The sequence below is a fragment of the Gigantopelta aegis genome, chromosome 6 (assembly GCF_016097555.1).
Source record: "Gigantopelta aegis isolate Gae_Host chromosome 6, Gae_host_genome, whole genome shotgun sequence".
NCBI classification, from domain to species: domain Eukaryota; kingdom Metazoa; phylum Mollusca; class Gastropoda; order Neomphalida; family Peltospiridae; genus Gigantopelta; species Gigantopelta aegis.
The window spans coordinates 28,823,933-28,845,264 of NC_054704.1; the positions used below are offsets into that span (position 1 = coordinate 28,823,933).

General features: G+C 31.7%; 1 protein-coding gene across 1 annotated transcript; it reads right to left on the reverse strand.

Moving 5' to 3' along the window:
- Window positions 1-1,166: 1,166 nt before the first annotated feature.
- LOC121375110 (protein Red-like) lies at window positions 1,167-19,813 on the reverse strand. Its single transcript, XM_041502353.1, has 19 exons — window positions 19,750-19,813; window positions 15,317-15,395; window positions 13,517-13,609; window positions 11,942-12,007; window positions 10,880-10,949; window positions 9,903-10,000; window positions 8,996-9,110; window positions 8,573-8,643; window positions 8,149-8,198; window positions 7,829-7,992; window positions 6,961-7,072; window positions 6,387-6,441; window positions 5,794-5,943; window positions 4,796-4,943; window positions 4,089-4,154; window positions 3,411-3,442; window positions 2,949-3,032; window positions 2,406-2,561; window positions 1,167-2,031 (listed from the first exon to the last, which is right to left on the reverse strand). The coding sequence occupies exons 1-19, from the start codon at window positions 19,757-19,759 to the stop codon at window positions 1,863-1,865; spliced, it is 1,788 nt and encodes a 595-aa protein (XP_041358287.1). The 5' UTR covers window positions 19,760-19,813; the 3' UTR covers window positions 1,167-1,862.
- Between the last annotated feature and the right edge of the window lie 1,519 nt (window positions 19,814-21,332).

Genomic DNA, 21,332 nt, shown 5'->3' on the forward strand with positions numbered 1-21,332 from the left:
TTTTAGTAGGATTGGGGTTAAAGGTAGAGATTTGTTTGGAGGGATTGATATCACGTTCATTGAAAGAAATGTCGTTTGACATCTATTGTGTTGGCTAATGTACATTATTTCTTTTATTGGTGAATCTGGTTTCACTTTTGAGCTTAACAATCTGCTTTAGTAATTTGACTGCTTACAAGTTTATGAAAAGCCATAGGACATAACAATTCCTTTGTAATTTCCAGTGCTTTAATTTTATTTAAAATTTCCAAACATTTCTCTTAATACTGTGGCACTGAATAAAAAAAACTGAAACTCTACATCCAAGCACTAATGTATAGTTCAATTTATTCCATTTTATGAAGATTAGGACAAGTTCTCAACAAGTAAGATAAGATGGTGCTATATATTTTGACGGTTTCAAGTTTAATCCTCCCCTCCCCCCCCCCCTTCCATACACCAAATGTCCCATTTAATACCTGTAGTTTGATCAATGGAACACAATTTTCAAATTGTATTTACATGCCTTACCATGCTTGAAATATTGAAAGATACAATTAATTTTTTTAATTTCATACTTATTAGTCAAGATGTGTGATGGTCTTATGACCATTTTTATGAAATTATTTGTGTATATATTGTAAATATAAAATGTGAACAGTCATGTTGTTGTTGTTTTTAATATAATGTATCCACTATTCACGGTTCCGGATACCTCTGCAATATTAAATATTTGTCGTTTGTTAATGGTTTTTTTTTTTTAGTCATTTATCATTAATGTGAAAGATCTGCACCACATTACAGGATCTACACCACTATGAACCAACCCACTGTCCACAACCTGTTTGAAAGTGCAAATAAAAGACCCCATAGTGCTCATCAATAAAGGGTAGTCTATGACTGCAATATAATTCATTAAAAGCAATCATTCCTTTCCTTTTTTCATAGTAGTTCTCTAATCATTAATGGCCTTGAAATCATCAATAAAAGAAAGACTGAAGTTTTATTTAGTTTATATTTTTATCAATAAAAAAACTAAGAAGATAGTATTTTTATTACTTTACAAATATACAGTTTCAACTGCACAGTCCACATAAGTAAAGTGCACTTGACTAAGACTTTCAAACACCAGTCTGTATCGGTGATTTTGCTGGTCTAGCCGAATGTAATAAACAGATGGAAACCAATTTGTGGCCAATGAAACATATTTTTTTATTAATACAGCTTTTTTAAAACAACCAGCACCAACATTAAATACATTCATCTAAGAATATCTGTATATATACAAAACGTCATGTAGTTTTTTGTTGTCAACCCAAACTGATTTTACTTTCACAATATTTTCATACTTATGAAAGAAAAAATAAATCTGTACTATAAACATTAGAACAACGAAAAACACACCAGCATGTTTGAAACAAGAAAATATATTTAATGTTTTATTTTATTTTTAAAAAGGATCCACTAGTCGGAAACATGTTACAATAGCAGAAAACGGGATAGCTCATTTCAGGTACATTAAAATCTCAAAATGTGTGTGATATAATGGTTAACTTTCGAAAAGTACTTTGACACGGTTTATAAATTTACCCATACCATAGCCGTATGTTGAATTTTGTTGAATATAAATGCTTACACTTGTATTGTAAAATGTCTAGGACTTTGTTATTACTGTAATACAATAGACACCACAAAAACGGACTAAAAACCAATGTATACTTCTGTCAATAGGTTTAGACAGCCTGTTCATATCCCACAATGTTTCAATGCATGCTAAAACCATCAGACTGCAACCATTATCTTGGCTCTTTTCCACCATGTTCAAAGCCAGTCACTTTTCTGTTTTTAATCATGTTTATTCTCAAACCATTGGACTACATTTTTCAGTATCTCGGCTGTTTTCCACCGTGTTCAAATCCAGTCACTTTTCTCTTTTTAATAATGTTGTTTATCTGCTGAAGTTCACGATCTAGTTTAGATTTCTCATCTTTAGGTCCAGTGCGCCTCGTTCGCCGCCCATCCGACATCTTAACACCATACTGGAAAGCAGCTCTGTAAATAAAAAGAAGAATAGTTATGACATTACTCCACTTGATATGTCTTAAAGTATTTAACTTTCTAGATACAAATTTTATATAAATAAAATTTAATCAATTTTTTTTGTAAATTAAAACAAATATGCAATGAATTGATCTTCTGTGCAATATAGATGAAGATTAAGAACAATTATACAGCCACATTATTGATGGCATGGTTGAAATATCAAGGTGTTGTATGCAAGGAATCAACCTCATCTGAAGATTTGTACTAAGAATAAGACTCTTAGTCCACTGTCATTTTCTGTTAACATAGTATATAAATTCAGTCCATGGTACATGGAATACCAAACTGACTAACCAGTCCAACTGTAACTAAATGTGACTTACTTGGGTAATGCTTCCTTATTGGACATGTAGTCACTGTATTCTTCTTGCGTGTCAAAATCCCAGCGTCCAATGGGACCCTTCTTGTTTCCTTGATCCATCTTGGTGTAATCGACTTCATCATCAGAATCACCAAATGCATCAAAGGACTCCATCATTCTACATGTAATAAACACATTCATTGATTATCAAAAGTGAAAAAATTAATTTGGAAAGGTATTTTAAAAAAACTTGTTTTATAAGACATACAAATCGGGATAAAATACCTGTCATATACTGTAACACTTAAAAGAGTACAAACTTTACCAGTAAAAATAAAAATTCATTCACTCTTGGGTTTTCTTTTTTAAAGATTTATAAGCAGAAAAAATTAAACTGATGCAACTGCTGCAATAAATAAAATGAAATGCACCATATTTTAATTCTCTCAAACTCTTGAAAAGCATATTCAATGTTACATCACATGATTCAGCAAAAATGATTGATTAATTTGTTCTACTATGGCACTAAGAAGTGTGGTTTTGGTTCACGTTTAAGTGTACTCGCCCAGGATAGCATTCTGCATAGCTGTCAATCTCACTCTTTGCCTTGAGCTTCTTCATTCTGTCCTCCTCCGTTTTAGCTGCTTTTCTGTCGATTAAAATAAGTTAAAAATATATAAATTATTACATGCTGGCTATTGCAAACAAATTTATATTTGTTTATTTAACTAATGTGTACCATTTTATTAATTATTTTTTCTTTAAAAATTAACTCTTTACATGAACAGTTATCTTCTGAGAACTAAATAATGGCAGTGTGATTTTGCTACATGATTTAAACATGATCTAATGATACAACCACCCAAACTACTTCAATAATCCTAAATTTGTCAACTAATAAAAAAGATGGCATATGGCCATGCAAATTATTTTTAAAAGCAATTCTGTGAAATTTTGTACAGCTTATGACTTTATAAATATTCTTATGGTTATTTTAAACATTTAAGTGTCGACAGATAAAACATACTTGATTTTCTCTTCTTCCAACTCGGCAAAATCCTGAAATAGTGGAAATACCAACAATAGTAACAATTTATTTTATTGGTTATTAAATAAAAAGACACTGAAACAAGACTTTAATAAACTAACAAAAAGTAGTCCCCATTTAAAAAACATATGTAAGGAGAGACATTAAGGACATTTCAACAACATTAATTTTTTGAAGGAAAAATGTTAAAATACAAATCCATTTGAATACAAATTGTAAATTGAAACCAGCTATACACTGGAACAGTACGATATTTAAAAAACAGAACTATGTTTAGTACTCATGTTTTGAGATTTTCTGAAATAAAAGTAGGTTTTTTTGAATGACACCACTAGAGCACATTGATTTATTAATCATCAGCTACTGGATGTCAAACATTTGGTCATGTTGACACAGTCATAGGAAACCCACTACATTTTTCCATTAATAGCAAGGGATCTTTTATATGCACCATCCCACAGACAAGATAGCACATACCACTGGCTTTGATATACCAGTCGTGTTGCACTGGCTAGAGCAAGAAATAGCCCAATAGGCCCACCGACGGGGATTGATCCTAGACCGACCGTGCATCAAGGGAGCATTTGACCACTTGGCTACGTACCACCCTGCTTCTCTGAAATGACAACCAAACACATTTAAATGTTTTCAACTTACTTTAAACTTGTCATTGATGTTCTTGACAATGTCTTTAGCTGAACCTGCTGGTTTGCTGACATCATCCTATAAAGAAAGGTCACACAACACAAATGAGTAAAATGATACCAAACAATAAGTCTTTTTACCTGTGAACATTATTATAATGAAATATAGGTCTCTACATGATACATTAATACTGCAGAGTATGCAAAATAAATTGTCCTCCTATTTTATAGGTAAAGTCATTTCTAGCTGATGTTTGTTATGTTAATATTTATTTTACATTCTAAACAGTACAAAGGTGTGTAATGCCCACTTAAAAATAAAAACTGAAATGATTTTTAAAAGCTGAAAACTCAAATAAAGGTAATATTAAAAGATGAAACTAGAGAAAAAAAAATTAAATCATGTCCCTGGGTATAATATACTGTTCAATCCCTGGGTATAATATACTGTTCAAGATGAATTAAATTCAGAAACATATTAGCCAAAATATTTTTTTTATCATAAGATTTCCCGAGTTAAGAAACTGAGAAGATTCAAGACTTACATGTCTAACTTCTTTCATTTCATGTTAAGACTATTGCTAAAACATACCTTACTTTACATATTTTCCATCACGTACACATCACATAAAACCTTTCTTCATTTCTAATCTGCCTTGATGAATCTAGCAGTTTGAAATGTGTTTAAAACGAACATAAACAAAACTCGAAAACACTTGCCTCTTCCATTGGTTTTTCAAAATACGACTTCCTCTTCTCTCTATCCCTGTCTGATCGGTCTCGATCTCTGTCCCTCTGTCTGTCTTTGTCCCTATCATCACGATGTCTATCACGACGGTCTGCTTCTCTGTCTCTAAAGTCACGTTCTCTGTAAAAATAAAAAACATTAATGAACTTCAAATAGTTAAATTAAGGTACAAAATGTTTAATGACATAATAGCATCAATTAATCAGCTATTCACCTTCAAACAAACAGTCTATATGAGAGAGGAAACCTTTTTCATTCAAGAGTTTACATTTATAATATCAGTCTATTATATGCATTCTACATGCACTAAAACGAGACAAAGTTTCATCTATGTTTGGTCCATATCTGACTTGAATACGAGAGGATACATACATGGCAGATGGCAGATAGCAAATGAGTTGGCTATATAAACACCAAAATGTGTATTAGCAGAAAAATACTGTAGACTGGGGATTACTTGACAATAGACAATATACAAACTAACATGAACACTGCAAAAAAACAAAACATAAATGCCTTCGAACACAATTTGACTGTCATACATTCAATGAATCAACAATGTACAGTATTCATGTAGAAATAACATAATTTGTATAATATGAAAGCTATTAATCCTAATTGTTTAGTAGAGCTAAGAGTACTATAACGAACATAACTAAATTTGCAAATGTTACTGCTATCAACTTTATTGGTGGTGCCCTATCATAATCATGGTACATTATGTCCAGTTAAAATTTTGTCCATTCAACTAATGTGTTATAATTGTAAATGTAATTCATCCTTTGCATCACACTATTGGAAAATGCTGATGGATGAATATTAATAAAAACGAAAAGCTTAAAGGCACAATGTTCTTAGCTACCAAAAATATGTTTCGATATCAATGTAACTGTTCCATGTCCTGAATCTCACATTTTATACCAATGGACATGTCCCTGTCTTAATTCTCACATTTTTAATAAAAATGTACCTGTCCCTTTCTCTGTCCCGATCTCTGTGGGAGTCTCTATCACGATCGCGATCTCGGTAACCGTCTCTTTCCTTCTCTCTGTCCTTTTTTTCCTTTTTGTCTTTCTGCTTGGAGAAAGATGGAATGTACTCCCCAATACCTCCATAGATGCTGAAAACACATTAATTCATATTCATTTAAAAGTACAATACTTTATTGATGAAATAAAAAAAATCACCATGTAATTGCAATGTCTCAACATGTTAAACATTTACTTGTTTGTCCTGCTAGTAATAAATACAAAAATAAAGCCAACCGAAGAATTTATATTGATTAAATAAATTTCTCAATCTGTTTTAATTTAAAAAGGACTACCAAAGGCCATAAATTTAATTGTCTTTTATAGGTAGGAGTCCTTTGTAGTTCAATTAAATTATAATATTAGACATGTAGATTTCATTACAATTATGAAACTGCTCAGACCCCAGTTTCAGAACTGCTGATGTTCGAGGCTTTCATCAATGACAGATTAATTAGAAAGCCCTTGACTGATATCATTTGATGTACCAATGCCCAAGACAGTTGAAAGTTGAAGGAAAATGTGTAAATCTTACTTGTCATCAGCTCCAGCCAGCTTTTCTTTTGCTTTATCATCATCCTTAATTTTACCTACAAATACAACACACATAATCTTGAGTGAACTGAACCTTTACTATAAAAAAAGAGATGTATTTCTAAAGAAAGTTGGCAATATTCTTAATACAGTTTTGTGTGGAATGCTATAATATGACTGTGAAATTCAAAACTATATCTGGTACCTAAAGGTTTGAAACTTGTCACAGTTCACTATGATGCTTAGATTCTCAAATCTAGTTTGTTAATTTCTGTTTTATTTTATTTGGTTTAATTTGTTTCTGTTTTTAAAATGTACACACCACAAGGTGAAATGTATTAATATTTTAATGTTTTAGCTGTATAAATTTCTTTGTTTGTAAGAAATCATAATAACTTACTGAAAGGTGAAATAGGCTTACTGTCTACTACAATATAAACTATTTAGTGTAGCACACTTCAGATTCCTATTACTCATGTCTGTGTGTCCATGTGTCACAATGTGTGTGTGTGTGTGTGTGTGTGTGTGCATGTGTGTGTTAAGCAAACTAAAAGAAGTATAAATAATATAATAACCTTTATCCTTTTTCTTCATTTTCTTTACTTCTCGCTTTCCTTGTCGGAGATATGAGAGAATCTGGGTGAGCTTGTTAATCACTATGTCATTAGTTGTCAGAGTAGTTGTAGCCTGAAACATAAATTCCATTTATTACCAGTACATTTACAAGGTTGTAAAAAAAAATTAAAATTAAAACATTCACAAAATATTAATTAGGGATGTTCTAAAATTTATTACAAGGGGTAAGGTGGAGGTAATGTAATTATTATGTTATATCTTGTGGGTTTACCACATCTTTTTCCAAGTCTCTCAAACTTGAACCTTTATGTCACCTATTTATGGATTATGCAAAAATAAATGTAGGTAACCCATTTCCTTTTACCTAACCCACTATGTCCATATAAATGATGTTCTAAATGTATAACGCTAAAAACAAATAGGTTACAAAATCAGATTTGTGTTAGCAACACGCAAATGAAATAGTCATTTTCACTATTATCAGAGCCTGTTTTCCCATATGCATCGTATAAATAAAACTTGAGTTTATCGGAACCAATGGGACTTCTTGCTTTCAACCCACAAATTATATGTATATGCATAGGCACCAAAACCTTAAAAAATTGACTTTAAACATTATGTACATCACACACGTTGAGACAATATTAATTAGTAACTTTTCTAGCATGGTTAAAAAAAACTAAACAAAAACTAGCAAATCCAAATGTGAAAATGTACAAACACTTAAATGCAATTTCTGGTCAAAAAAAAAAAAAAAAGTAAATAAAAGCATTACCTTTCAATTATAAACATGCTTAATATTTTTACTTACATTCCTAATTTTTGCTATTTTTCATGTACTGTAATAATACGTCATGAACACCGTACCTCTAAACTTGGACAGTCAGCTTTACTCCTGATAAGAGTGGTCGGAATATCTGACTCGACAAAGTCATCCTCCAAGTCAACGACATATGCCATTCTTTTTGGTAGGAATAGTTCATTTCTCTCCAGAGGTTTCACTTTCAATAAAGTGCGATATACATTTTTTGCTGAAAAACAAACCGAAAAACAAAAAATAATGCAAAGGATTTTCACAAAATTCTAGACCATTACTTTATCAGAGGTTATCTCATGTTTAATAAGGCAAATATTGGAAATGCCTAGTGAACATTTTCATTTTTAATGTCAAAAAATATGTTACTTACCCATTTTTGTCTTGAACTGGATTTTATCTTCTGGATTTTCTTCTTCTTCCCTTAAATTAAAACACTAGTTACTATTTTTTTTTTTAAACACAAGAGAAATAACTGATTTAAGACGACAGTACTACTGGTACTATATACAAAACAACTTTGCTATACAAATAATTTCTATCCTGGAATTTTGGTTTACTGGATGATCCAGCTGTGTTTGTGAAACAATTTCTAGAAAACCCATTATAGACTGTAACCTATCTGTCATTATTCTTTTTGATGTAGAAATAAAATACAATCAGATTTTTAAAATAAATCACTTGTCAGCTGAACAAATATTATGGGATGACAAAATGCATTTTGTACGATGGTGCATGAAAGTGTAATCTAATAATAAGACTGAAATAATTGTTTGAAATGTACTATAGATTCTTACTTCTTTTGAGTGACAGCTTTTTCCATAGCATCCTCATCTTCTATTTCTTTTGATGAAATTTCAGCTCGGACCTTAAAATTAAGTTCTCAGTTAATTATGAAGGTTTTTTCTGGCAACACAATGTTAATTATTTTTGATGTTCAATGATTCTCAAAACAAATTGTTTTAAAAAGCTAGCTGCCAGAAGTGTAATTTCAGATTTTAATAAATTGCAGTCTGTTAAACAATACTTTTAGAAAAATATAAATTTTCAAATAATTTTCTTTAAAAACTAGCAAATTTATACTACAATCAATTTTTTTTTTTTAATTAATTTTTTTACTCATGTTTGCAAACAGAACTATTCTCATTATTTTTAGAGATTTGGTAGCCTATGATACAGAAACCAGGAATTAAAATAACAAAGCTCTTTCAGGTATTTACCTTTTCAAGTAATGCATAATCAAGACCTTTCACCAAGTGAGTATGTTCCATATCTCCTCCCAGATACTTGGACTCTTGAATAACTTGCTTTCGACGCTCAGCATAGTTCTCTCCCCTGATGAAAAAAGAAACCTGCTTGTTTACAATCCAGTTGAATGCATGTATAATTTACTTTATCAGTGGCAAAATGTAGTTCTTATATATATATTTAAAAAAAATAAAGAATTATATTGGAATATGTAATATTCATTACATTATAAAATATTTTTCAAAATGCAAACTGAAGAAAATATCTAAAATAAATTGTTTAACTTACCGGTAAGTACATTTTATAACTATGCAACATTACAATTATTATCAATTTAAAGTAACTGTAACTGTGTAATTCAAAAGGAAAGGAATTTTTTTTCAACATAAGCACATTTGAAATACTATTTTTTGGTGAAGTACATGGCTATTTTGACATCTGGCCTCAAGAGAATATACATTCATATGCAGTCTGGATAACCTTAGCATAGCCTTTGATGTACCAGTCATGGAAAACTGCTTGGAATAGGAAAAATAAATTGACCACAAAGGGTTAACAATCCCATGAATCATTAGTCCAGACTTTCTGCCAGAAATAATTTGAGGGTATGTATTAAAAAAAAAACAGACAATAAATACTCTTACTAGTTGGTTATGTGTTTGAAATGTTTTGAAAGTGAACAATGCATTTCATGCACTTGACAAATTTTAAATTGCAGTCACTATCATCTATTTAAAAATTAAGAAAATATATATCCATTACTTTTGAAGATTTTGGGATAAGTAATTTTACCCTTGGTAACCTCTGGCAGAAACCCTAATTAAACTTCAGGCAGGCACTACACCCCACCCCCTCTGTAACTAAAGCATGGTTGCTTACGCTTTGGCATCTGGTGCAACAGCCCTATAGTCTGCCGTTGTGCTGATGATTTCCGTCTCCTCATAATCTTTGTTATGTCCTTCCCTTCGCTCTTGTGCCTGGAACATCAACAATTATGTCAGCTATAAGATCTAAACATTCTTAATAAAGATGTTGTTTCAAAAAACAACAAACGTTAACACTTTTCACATGAAAAAATATTTGACTAATTTTTTAAAAGAAGCTTTGTAATCTACTTTGACACTCTTCACTTGGAAAATTATTCATCTCAAAACCTTAATACTACTTGTGCCTACTTGTGTATTACAGTATGATTTTCATCAACAGTAGCAATAAAATTTACAACCAGGAAATTAAGTCACAAAGACACAATGGAAGAAACCATGTCTCATTTTGTCACCAAGCCATGACAAATATATACTGAACAACAAAAACATGTATATTAATTAAGGTTGTTATTTTTTTATGAAACATTATTTAGTAGTTTTTTGTGTTTATTTAAATTATCAATGTCTTGTGAACATTTTAGTCCAGTTTTGACAGTCTGTTTACTAACCTAACAGTTACTGTATCATGAAAAAGTACTTATATTAAAATACTAACATCACTTTTGTTGTTCAGTATATTAAGACTCAATTTCTCATTAAGGATAAACCATGACCACTTAAATTTTCTTGTCAATACAGGTGTGAACTGAAATAGTACTGTGCACACTTTCTTACGATTCATCTACACGGGCATTCAGTGGTTTTTCAGTTAATAATTGTATTAGCTGTAAAAATCTAGGTGATCAATTTTCACTCGAATCGCAGATGATGGATGGACTGTCAATGAGAAATTGTGTCTTAGATCCACCAAACTCGCACTTAACAATGACGGTCAACATTATCACTTATTATTTCATCAGAATTATCATACATGCTGATTTACTAATTAATCCAGAATGCTGTGTTAATATTAATCTATAAAGTGTTTACCCTGTCTCTGTATTTATCTCTAAGTTCTTTTTGCCTTTCTTCCTCAATCCGTTTAAGTTTAGCATAGTAACTGAAATAGAAATAAACATTTATTTATTTGGTTCAGAAACATTAGCGACATGGTTCAATGATACAAATTAACTGGAAACTATTACCTCAAGTATTTATCGACTTTGGAATAATATTGTGGCATTACAAATTATTAGGATGTTTTAGTAACCTTGACATCTCAAAGCACATATATAAAACTAAAAAATACTACATAATACTTCAATTAATTAATTAATCAAGCAATAGTAATAAGGACCAATGGGATCAGAGGCACAAAATATTTCTTCTCCATCATTTCTATCTTATTTTCATTTTGTTTTCACTAAGGTGTTCCCAAGGATGGGGCATTTCATCTCAGTACACAGAATTCTATAATTTAGATTACTAACCACAAAACAGCTTTACCATTAATAATAGTGAACTTTATGCCAAAATTATTACAAACGTTTTTCTCTTTATATAAAATTTTAGCAAAATTATGGCTGTTTTGATTAAAAGTGAAATCAAATTGTGTATAAAAAACTATATGGAAAAAAGTAAAAGAAATACTTATTTAATAAAGCTCATTTTAAACTATGGTTATTTGGTGTCTAAACTTATTATTTCACAGGTTACTCCTACCGAAAAACCAGTATGGAATTTCTTATATGCAGTTTGCCACAGACTGAACAATAAATATTATAGCCTTTGACGTACCAGTCATGGAGCATTTGTTGGACATGAAAAAAACTAAAAGTCCATAAAGAGAAGCTGATCGTGCAAACCATTACTCTACAACTGAGTTATATCCCGCCCCCACCCCTACAATGGAAGAAAATGGGATGAAGACTTTGTAAGTGCAAACCTGTTCTTTCAGAATTCTGCAAAACTATAATACTGAAAATATATACAACAAAGATAAGGTAACTACTGTATTACGTTTGCTGAATTACTAAGCACAAAAATAGAAATCGAACACTGTAAAATGTTTGGGTAACAAACTTCTCCCAGAGATGTTAAACACGAAAATACCTTTTCTTTTTTTGTCTTCTTGTTGCTGGATCATCATCTTCCTCCTCTGCCTTAGACTGATCGTTTCTAAAAAATACAAACAAATACAGCATGAAAGCATGGAGCTGTGCTTACTTAATCAGCAATACTGATGTAAAAACTAGAGTAAAACCAATTAACATACACTTTTTTTCTTTGGTGCTTATGCACATTATTGTGACAAGATACTGGTATAAGTAAAGAAATGCTAAAGCAAGTGTGTTCTAGCTGAAGTAAACTCAGCATTGGTTTCAGCATTTGTTCTTATAAAGGCAGTTCTCTAGTAGAATAATACATTATAGCAGTCTTTGATATACCAGTAGTGGATCACTAATAATGTGTACAGTGCCCAGTGGTTGAAATATATATGTTATTCTGCTATTCCAAAATGAATGATTTTCTAAATGAAGTAGTAAAACACATATTCAAGTGTTGTCATTAATAGTTGCAATATAATATGGAACAGCAAAACCACATGCAACTATTCTGTCTTCATGTTTGCTAGGTTTAGAGACACATTCCATCACCATATTTCTTAAACATTCAAAGTAGAAAGAATATTTATATATTTCTATCCTTATATAGATCATCTTCCCAAGTTCATCATGTCAGTAATTAGGAGCAAATTCAAATTCAGCATAATGTATGGGGGCACGTTTAATTATAGTTACCAATATTACATAGACTAGTAGATACTGTAAATACACCTTTCAATTACAAATACTGCGGTACTCTTAAAGGGAAATTATGTTCTCAGATGGAATAGTTATTTAAAATGCAATATTCCTTTTGATTACTGATTTTAAAAAGTTATTTATTTCAACCCCATATACTCTGCATTCCCATACTTAGCACTCTCACTCTTGCTTGAAATTAAAATATGGCGAATCATTGTAGAGTGACATACACAAGCTCTCTGCCAGAAAATAATTTGAGGGTACAGAATAAAAACAAAATAGATCGCAATTGCCCCTACTAGATCGTTAAGGGTTTGAAAGTGGACACTGTATTTCATGTGCTTTGACAAAATTTAAACACTAATCATCCTGCCAGAGCTTCTAGATTGTGGTAGCCCCACTCCCATCGCTAGTGATATTCAATGTTGGGCTAGTAAATAACATGCCCGATGGCTAGTGAAAAACAAAATTGTCAAATGTTGCAAGTCTATTTTGTAAATATGAATATCCTGACCCCACCCCAACCCCCAATGTTAGTGTTTTTAAGCTCTATTTCCCTCTTTAGGTGACATATCTGATTATTACTATTATTTAGTAAAATTGTATTAACTTAAAGTAAAGTAGGACTAGAAGCATCAGATGATGCCAGCAGTTATATCATTAGAAATCCCTTTAAACTGGGGGAGGGATGCATATCTTCATAGTTGTAAGTGCCACTAGCCCTCAATTTTCGATGTCTATGTAGCAGTTAAAAAAGAAAGAGAAAAAGAGGCTTGATTTAGATATTAAATTAACAGTCAAACATTCATAAAAATGTTTGTGAAGAACAAAATACAAAATTACAAATATTAATACTAAATACTTTGTTTTCAATGCTTACAATGCTGCATGAATCGTGGACTGGTATCCTCCCGATGATGATGACTTTGGTGTCATCAACATCCGTCGAAAATCTTCATTGGTGAGAGGATGGCTAAACAAAAATAATCATAATACTATTAGCAACACAAGCCAATCATCTGATTATCATTTAAAAACATAAGTGATACACAGAGAGCTCGAAAGAGGAAGTAAAGTATGGCCTGCTGTTAATTTTGTAAGATAGCGGCCAAAAAGAAATATGTCCTGCTAGTGCTAATAAAAACATATGGCCTGTTGGAAATAACACAGCACGGGGGTGATAAGAGAGTTTGAAATAATGTGCGAAACAAAACAATCTAATTAAAATTAGCTCCACAATTACATGTGGATCTAACACCAGTTGGAGCTCATGTCCACCAATCAAAACCTTACTTGCAGAATCATGCCAGTGATTTAAAAATAATTTGAAAACATTCCGAATTCTCCTGAGGGTATACGACATGTTTCGTGTGAATTACGAATGCCTTAAAACATGTTTTATTTTATAAAATAAATAATTTGTAATGTAAAACTGAAGACTAATTTAGTTAGGTTTTTTTATAAATAAATAAATAATTTTTAATGTAAAATTGAAGACTGATAACCCACTGGTTGCTGTTAGATCCACATGTAATAGTGGAGCTAATTTTAATTAGATTGGAAACAAAAGTATTTCTGAGATTATGGAATTCAAATATAACAGAATCACAAGATAAATAGCAGGTGAGTAAGGAAGCAAAAGTTTTATTTAACGACGCACTCAACACGTTATTTTTGTTTATATGGCGTCGGACATATGGTTAAGGACCACACAGATATTGCGAGGTAACCTGCTGTCGCCACTTCATGGGCTACTCTTTTCGATTAGCAGCAAGGGATTTTTTATATGCACCATCCCACAGACATGATAGTACATACAATGGCCTTTGATACACCAGTTGTGAAGCACTGGCTGGAACGAAAATAGCTGATGAGATAACCATACATACATCCATCTCTTGAAAAATAACCTGCGATATTTTGGTGGTAACAGCGGGTGAATTTCTATTTCACATGCTAGGTCTAAAAATGGACTGATTTTCACAGGCCGCTATTTCGAAAACCGATACTGCATACATACATACTTACAGTACTTTATCCTAAATACATTTTGCCATTTCAACATGTTAAAACAATATATACTTACAAAAAATATGCATGAATGCAATATATATTTATGTACATAATCTGCAATATATATATAAAAATTCAAAATGATGTAAACCAGTTGACCACTGCTCTAGTTATTAAAACAAATTACACAGGTTTATTGTTTAGAACAAAATGTACAAAATTACTGGAAGAAAAAAAATCTAGTTTGGGCTACTTACATTATGACAACCACTGACACCATTATTTTAAACATGAAAATACATTTTAAATGATTTTTGGCAAATAAAATATTGATACATATTAAAATTATACTCTACTTATATTTTCTTGCTTAGAATATGAACATCTATGTAACCAATGCATTTCTGGACATCATAATATGTTGTAGTAGTAATTGTAGTGATTCCAAATGTATTTATCCATAAAATGCTTTGCAATTAAAACATGTTAAGGTATGATAATTTTTTATAAAAAACAGGAAAAAGCAGGATGTGTTTATTTTGTTGTTGTACATGAACAGACAGAAATCTGCTTTATATTCCTAGTAACCTATTATAATTTGCACCCAGTGTACAACTGGTTGACATCTGCTTGTTATTGTATCTATTTGAAATAAGTCAATCAAAACCTGTCATCATCCTCATCGTCTGGTTTCTTGAAATGATCACTTGGTGGAAGAGGGTTAGAAAACACCTCTGGTTCACCTTCTGCAAAATAAAACACAATAGCTGAAATAAGTCATACATATAAATCACGTTTATAGATGTAGTGCGGAGCGGGGCATAACTCAGTGGTAAAGCGCTCGATTGCTGTATGGTCAGTTTAGGATCGTTCACTGTCGGTGGGTCTATTGGGTTATTTCTCGTTCCAGTCAGTGCACAAATGATATATCAAAGGCTGTGGTATGTGCTATCCTGTCTGTGGGATGGTGCACATAAAAGATCCCTTGCTACTAATGGAAAAATGTAGCAAGTTTCCTCTCTTATGACCATGTCAAAATTACCAAATGTTTGACATCCAATAGCCAATGATTAATAAATCAATGTGCTATAGTGGTGTTGTTAAACAAAATAAAATTTACCTATATAGTGAAGTGTTCTTGCTGGATGAAAATACAGGAGACACAATCTCCCATCTTTACAAAAAACATTTTAAAGTCAACTTTGTGGATAGACCGACCATTTTGACCATCAATATCTAGAACAAAAAGGTTGGTATGATGTATAAATCTACTCAACTTGAGGCGAGTTGACCAAACACTAGAGCGGGTTTACCAAATACTGGGTCAAGTTGAGCAAACATTGGGGCGAGTTAACCAAACACTGGAGCGAGTTGGTCCTTTTTGGAGGCAAGTTGACTAAACAGTTTGAGGAGAGTTGGTAGTGGTGAGTTGACCTTCTCACTCTCCATAAAGAAATAATTGGGATTTTTTTTTAATCGATTCTATTTTTAAATGCAATTTCTTTGGATAGGCATCTTTCCAACAAAGAATGCTTAGTTTTGGTTACTAGTCATTTCATACCATGGTCATTTCATACTGGTCAGTCATTTCATACCTATTTTGGTCATTTCGTACCATTGCAAAAAGACATTTTGTACCACAGTCATAGATGATTCTTATTAATTAATCTACCTTAATAGTAATTCACCTAGGTGTGGCCATTACAAAATAGTATTATATACATATATGGCGTTATTCAACAATTATGTAAGGCTTAAAAGTCTGAACCATGTTGTTAAAATTACGATAAATTACTCTCCTACTTTTTATTACCAATATATTTTTCTCACATTTTGCCAAGACAAAAATCGTGGAAAAATCATTACAATAACTCAGATTTCATACACCAAATTGTAACCATATCATCTATACTGACTTCATGGAGATCTCCTAGGACAAAAAACATGTCATTTTTTCTTGCCGTCTGACATATTACTTTTTTATGGAATACTCTTCATGAGAGGAAGCCACTGAAGTCTGTGATGTAATTAATATGATGTCATTGCATTATACCATAACCACCGCATGTGTTACAGGGGACAATATTTCGAAATCTGAGGTAACCGAAAGTCAGTTCACGTGGTTTGTACCTAGGTAACCAAATGTTCGGTTACATGAATTATATTTGGGTAACCCATTGGTTACCTGATCGGTTCCCTAAAAGTTACATTGGAATTATATTTTAAATACATAATTTTTACCTCAAACATGAAGTTAAAACTAAATACAAAAGAAAACGCTTTATAAATCAGTTTCTTTAATGTTTGCTAAAGTTAACAATATTCTAAAAGGACTAAATATCAGCCCCATTAGATACATTTGGAGGAAGATGCCCATTCCCGGTCTCGCTGAAGAATAACACGCAAGACACACAAGACTAATAATAAAAAAACACACAAAAAAAACACCAAAAAAACAAATAAAGACTACCATTTGGCACAGATAATATGTAACACTTGGTATACAGCAAATAAAAAACATATAAAAACCAACGCAAAACAACTGTCCAGTTCCTGTGAACACTTCCAGAGTCTTGATTTCGTTTGGCGGTGACCTTGCTACTTTCACTTTCTCTACACTACAGTGACGTTCCAAATGTTTGTTTTTTAAAGCCCATTATGTGATGTTAGTATTTTTCAACTTTTGTGACACTTTTGGATTCCTGTTTACATTAAAAGTGTTTTCAACATTTGTAAAATTATTGGAAATCCAATATTATGTCTATATATTCCTTTAGAGATAAAATAGCAGTCGATATTTTAGCCATCCCCAGCGGTACGTGCACATTTCTTTAAAACGTTTGGCTCAACTCTATACTGAGCATTTTAGTTTAGACTGGTCGCACCTTACAACTGTTGTTTACTGGTTTGTAGCATGCTGTGCATTTAGTATCTAAAAATCAGTCTAAAACATTTATTGGAATACTATTTGGTCTATTGGAATACTAGTAGTAAGTCTGCGTGAATAAAACTTACTGTAATCGTAAAGTTTGCAATTTTTAATTTCTGAACGTCTACAGGTCACGACATAACCAATCTGCTGTTCGCGTGAATTTAATTTTGCGTAACCAACATGCGAACAGAACGGCGGTTCACGTGAAATATTGTGCCCTGTGTTAATTATGTCATGTATCCAGTGTTCTCGCTGGGTGAAATTAAAGGAGGGTGGCCGCGTGGCATAGTTCAAAAAAAAAAAAATAATAATAAAAAAATGGGGTGGGGTGGGAGCTTGGTTACCATATTGTTGTGTTTTGGTAGACTTTGTGGAAAGACATACTCTTATTTTGCCTTCAAAAAAAGTGCAAAAACGTTTATACAAAATACAAGCAGACTCGTCTTTTAATTGAAACGAAGATGTTACCAGTCTGACAACAACGAGCAGTTCCGGTTTTGATGAACTGATCAAAGTTTTAATATTATTATTTTAATAAAGATTTCAAGATATACGAAAAACAATAAAGATGTTTGTAAAGTGATCCCCTAATGTCGGATAATTTTTTTGTTATTTTCATCTTCATCGAATGAATTGATCGCTGTGATAAAATATTATCACCAGCTAATAAAGTTTCATTTTTGAAAAAGCGGTGTATATATTATTTGGCACCCAAGATAAATGATTTTAATGACAAACACTACCACTTCCGTTGTTTTCATAAGTGGTGATATCCTACAAAATGAAAATTAACAATATTTTATAAAGAATTGCTGAATAAACAGAATGACAGAAATGACAGAAAGTAAAAATCATCAGTTACAACCAATTATATCTGCAAATATCAGATGATAGTTAGTAAAAACAAAAGACAGAAAGACCATTCTGATCACGTGACAAATTTGGCACCAAATAAGTGGATTTTTTTTCAATCGGAGATTGCCAAATCCGTAAAAAATAAAATGTCTTTATTGCTCAGATAAAATATAACTTATATTGTGTGTATTAAACATACAAATGGATACAGGTAAGGGACAAAATAGAGGGTGTTAAAAATACTGTTAAATTATGTTACGGTAACTGTTGTAAATGTTTCGTCAATTGCTTTTTTAAATGGAACAAAATGGCTGTGCCCATTATATTTAATAGCAGTCACATTTAACAATTTTATTAATTAAATATAATAATATACTTGTTAATATTAAGCTATAATGTGCATTATATATCGTTGAATATGCATACCAGTCCAAAAGACTTGCTTAAAGGGACATTCCTGAGTTTGCTGCAATTTTTAAGATGTTATCGACTAACGATTGTAATTACATATCAAATACATTTTTCTGCATACAATATTAGTGGCTGTATATTAAACGTGTTTCTCATCGTTCTAATATTTGTACTAGGTTAAATGTCATTTTATTTCCTAAAAAACATTTTTTCATACATATGAAATTATTTCAAGACAGAATCCAGTCTGGGCTTCTTACAAATATTAAGACGACCAGAAACACACTGAGTATACAGACACTGATATTACAAACAAGAAAATATATTTAAAAAGTAAGTTTAATCGTAGAAATATTTTATTAGTCGGAAACATCTTACAATGGAGCAAACTCAGGAATGTCCCGTTAAGCATTCCTTTAATTGTGTTAATTCAATACTCCAAAGACGGTAAAATATGTAAAACAATTCTCCTATTTGGTATTTAATGACTTGAAAATTCTGCAGCTTGATAGCCATAGATGATAGAGAATTAGGTGAGTTATGACAAGAGGTGGCTTGTTATCTTTGATGTCATTGTAAATTGATGTGTGCAAATCAATCTCTTCAGGAATATAGTTCACTAGGTTGTGGAAAAATTAAAGAGGGTGGCAGAAATGTATTCATGTAACGCAGATTCAATTAAAAATTGTTGGAACAGCCTTAGTTTAGGAGATGCTCAGATGGGGGGGGGGGGGGGGAATGGGGATGATCACCGATTCGCCGAGCGATTGCAGGCTAGAAGATAGAACTTTAGCCATTGAATGTGATCTCCAATGGTTAATGTGATGTCTATTGATGACATGCTCTTAACAAAAATCTTGGGAATCATATCTGCTCGTGCCACTAAAATACTCTTAACTTACTTTCTGGCATGATTGGCTTTTTATAATATTTTGCAAAAACAAATACAACAAAACAAAACTTCCGGTTTTATCAATACTACTTGTCCAACGAAGATTGCTGTTAATAAATAACGAATACAAAAATGCTTATTTGGATTCTCAATAATTTTACAGCGTGTTCCACACATAAATACATTATAATGCATACAAATAAATACACACCTAATTAATTAACATTAATGTTAAAAGTCAATGCAAGATTAATTTATACAAAATAAATGTGTGCATATATATATATATATAAAGGATTTAAACACAATTTAAGTTCAACGTGGATGGTTATTGTTAATGATGAAGTATTTTAAATACGGTACCGGTATGTGTTTCTTAATTTATAAAATTGTTACGATGTAGTGAAAAATTCATTTCATTCCCAATCATATTTGGACTAACTTTTTGTGGATAGCACTTGCAAAAGTGTTAAATATAGGTTGATTGCCGACTTTGTATTTGGTGCCATTTTAATGTAAAATGTTTTGTTTTCAAATTATTTTTGAAAGGATTATTTAATATTGTCATCAAATATATATATTCGTTACAGTTAAGATTAATGTTGATGTATTTTTGTAGTTTCAAAAGACCGCCATACCACAATATACAACCATCGCAACCGCATACCTGTGTGTGTATATAGATATATATATATATATATATATATATATATATATATATATATATATATATATATATATATATATATGTATGTATATATATATACATCAACATTAATCTATATAGTGTTACGTAACGTACTTTTTCATTACAATTTTTTTTTAAATTCTTATTACATGTATTACTAAAACAAAAATCATAAACGTTTTGTCACGGCGACAATGTACAACGTAGATATAATTATAGCTAAATGTAAATACACAATAATTATTAACAATTGAGATGAAATGCGTATCTGTGCTTTCCCAAATCGCAAAACAGCATGTTAAAATTATTTTACAGCCATAGTATGACTTGTTTGAGAATAGGATGGGCTGGTGTCTCCAAGCGTTATGTAATATTTGGGGGGTGTATGATCTAGCGTTACAGGGGGGGGGGGTGTCTATGTAACAGAATAAAAATCAACCTTCACTGAGGGGATTCGAACCATGGACTCTCAGTACAAGAATCCAACGCTCCACCAACTGAGCTAATAGGGAATTTCCCACTAGCTACTGCCAGTAGGAGCACTTTATATCTACACTACTACATCTATTTTTCACAAAAATAGCGTCACGTAATATTTGAACGGCCGCTACTAAGCACTACTCATCCGCTTAAACTTTGACCACCAAAAACTCAAATCATCACTTGTAGTGTAGATATCAGTGCGCTAAAGCGAGGTTCATTGAATCACCGATAAACACTGAAATGGACCGAATGTATAAAACGTTTAAAAAGTTAACATTTGTTTTATTTGACACCTCTAGAGCACGTTGGTTAATTAATCATCCACTTTCCCACATACAGGAAAGCACATACCACGGCCTTTGGCCAGTTGTGTGCACTGGTTCGAACGAAAAAAAAATCATTTGAATGGTTCGATCCTGCGA

Bases quoted from the DNA above. Each gene is read 5' to 3' on its own strand.
- LOC121375110 (XM_041502353.1), bottom strand. The intron at 6,442-6,960 runs GTTATTATATTA...TTGTATTTGTAG, and splicing joins AATGAAGAAAAAGGATAAAG to GTAAAATTAAGGATGATGAT. The intron at 3,033-3,410 runs GTATGTTTTATC...TTTAATCGACAG, and splicing joins TTGGAAGAAGAGAAAATCAA to AAAAGCAGCTAAAACGGAGG.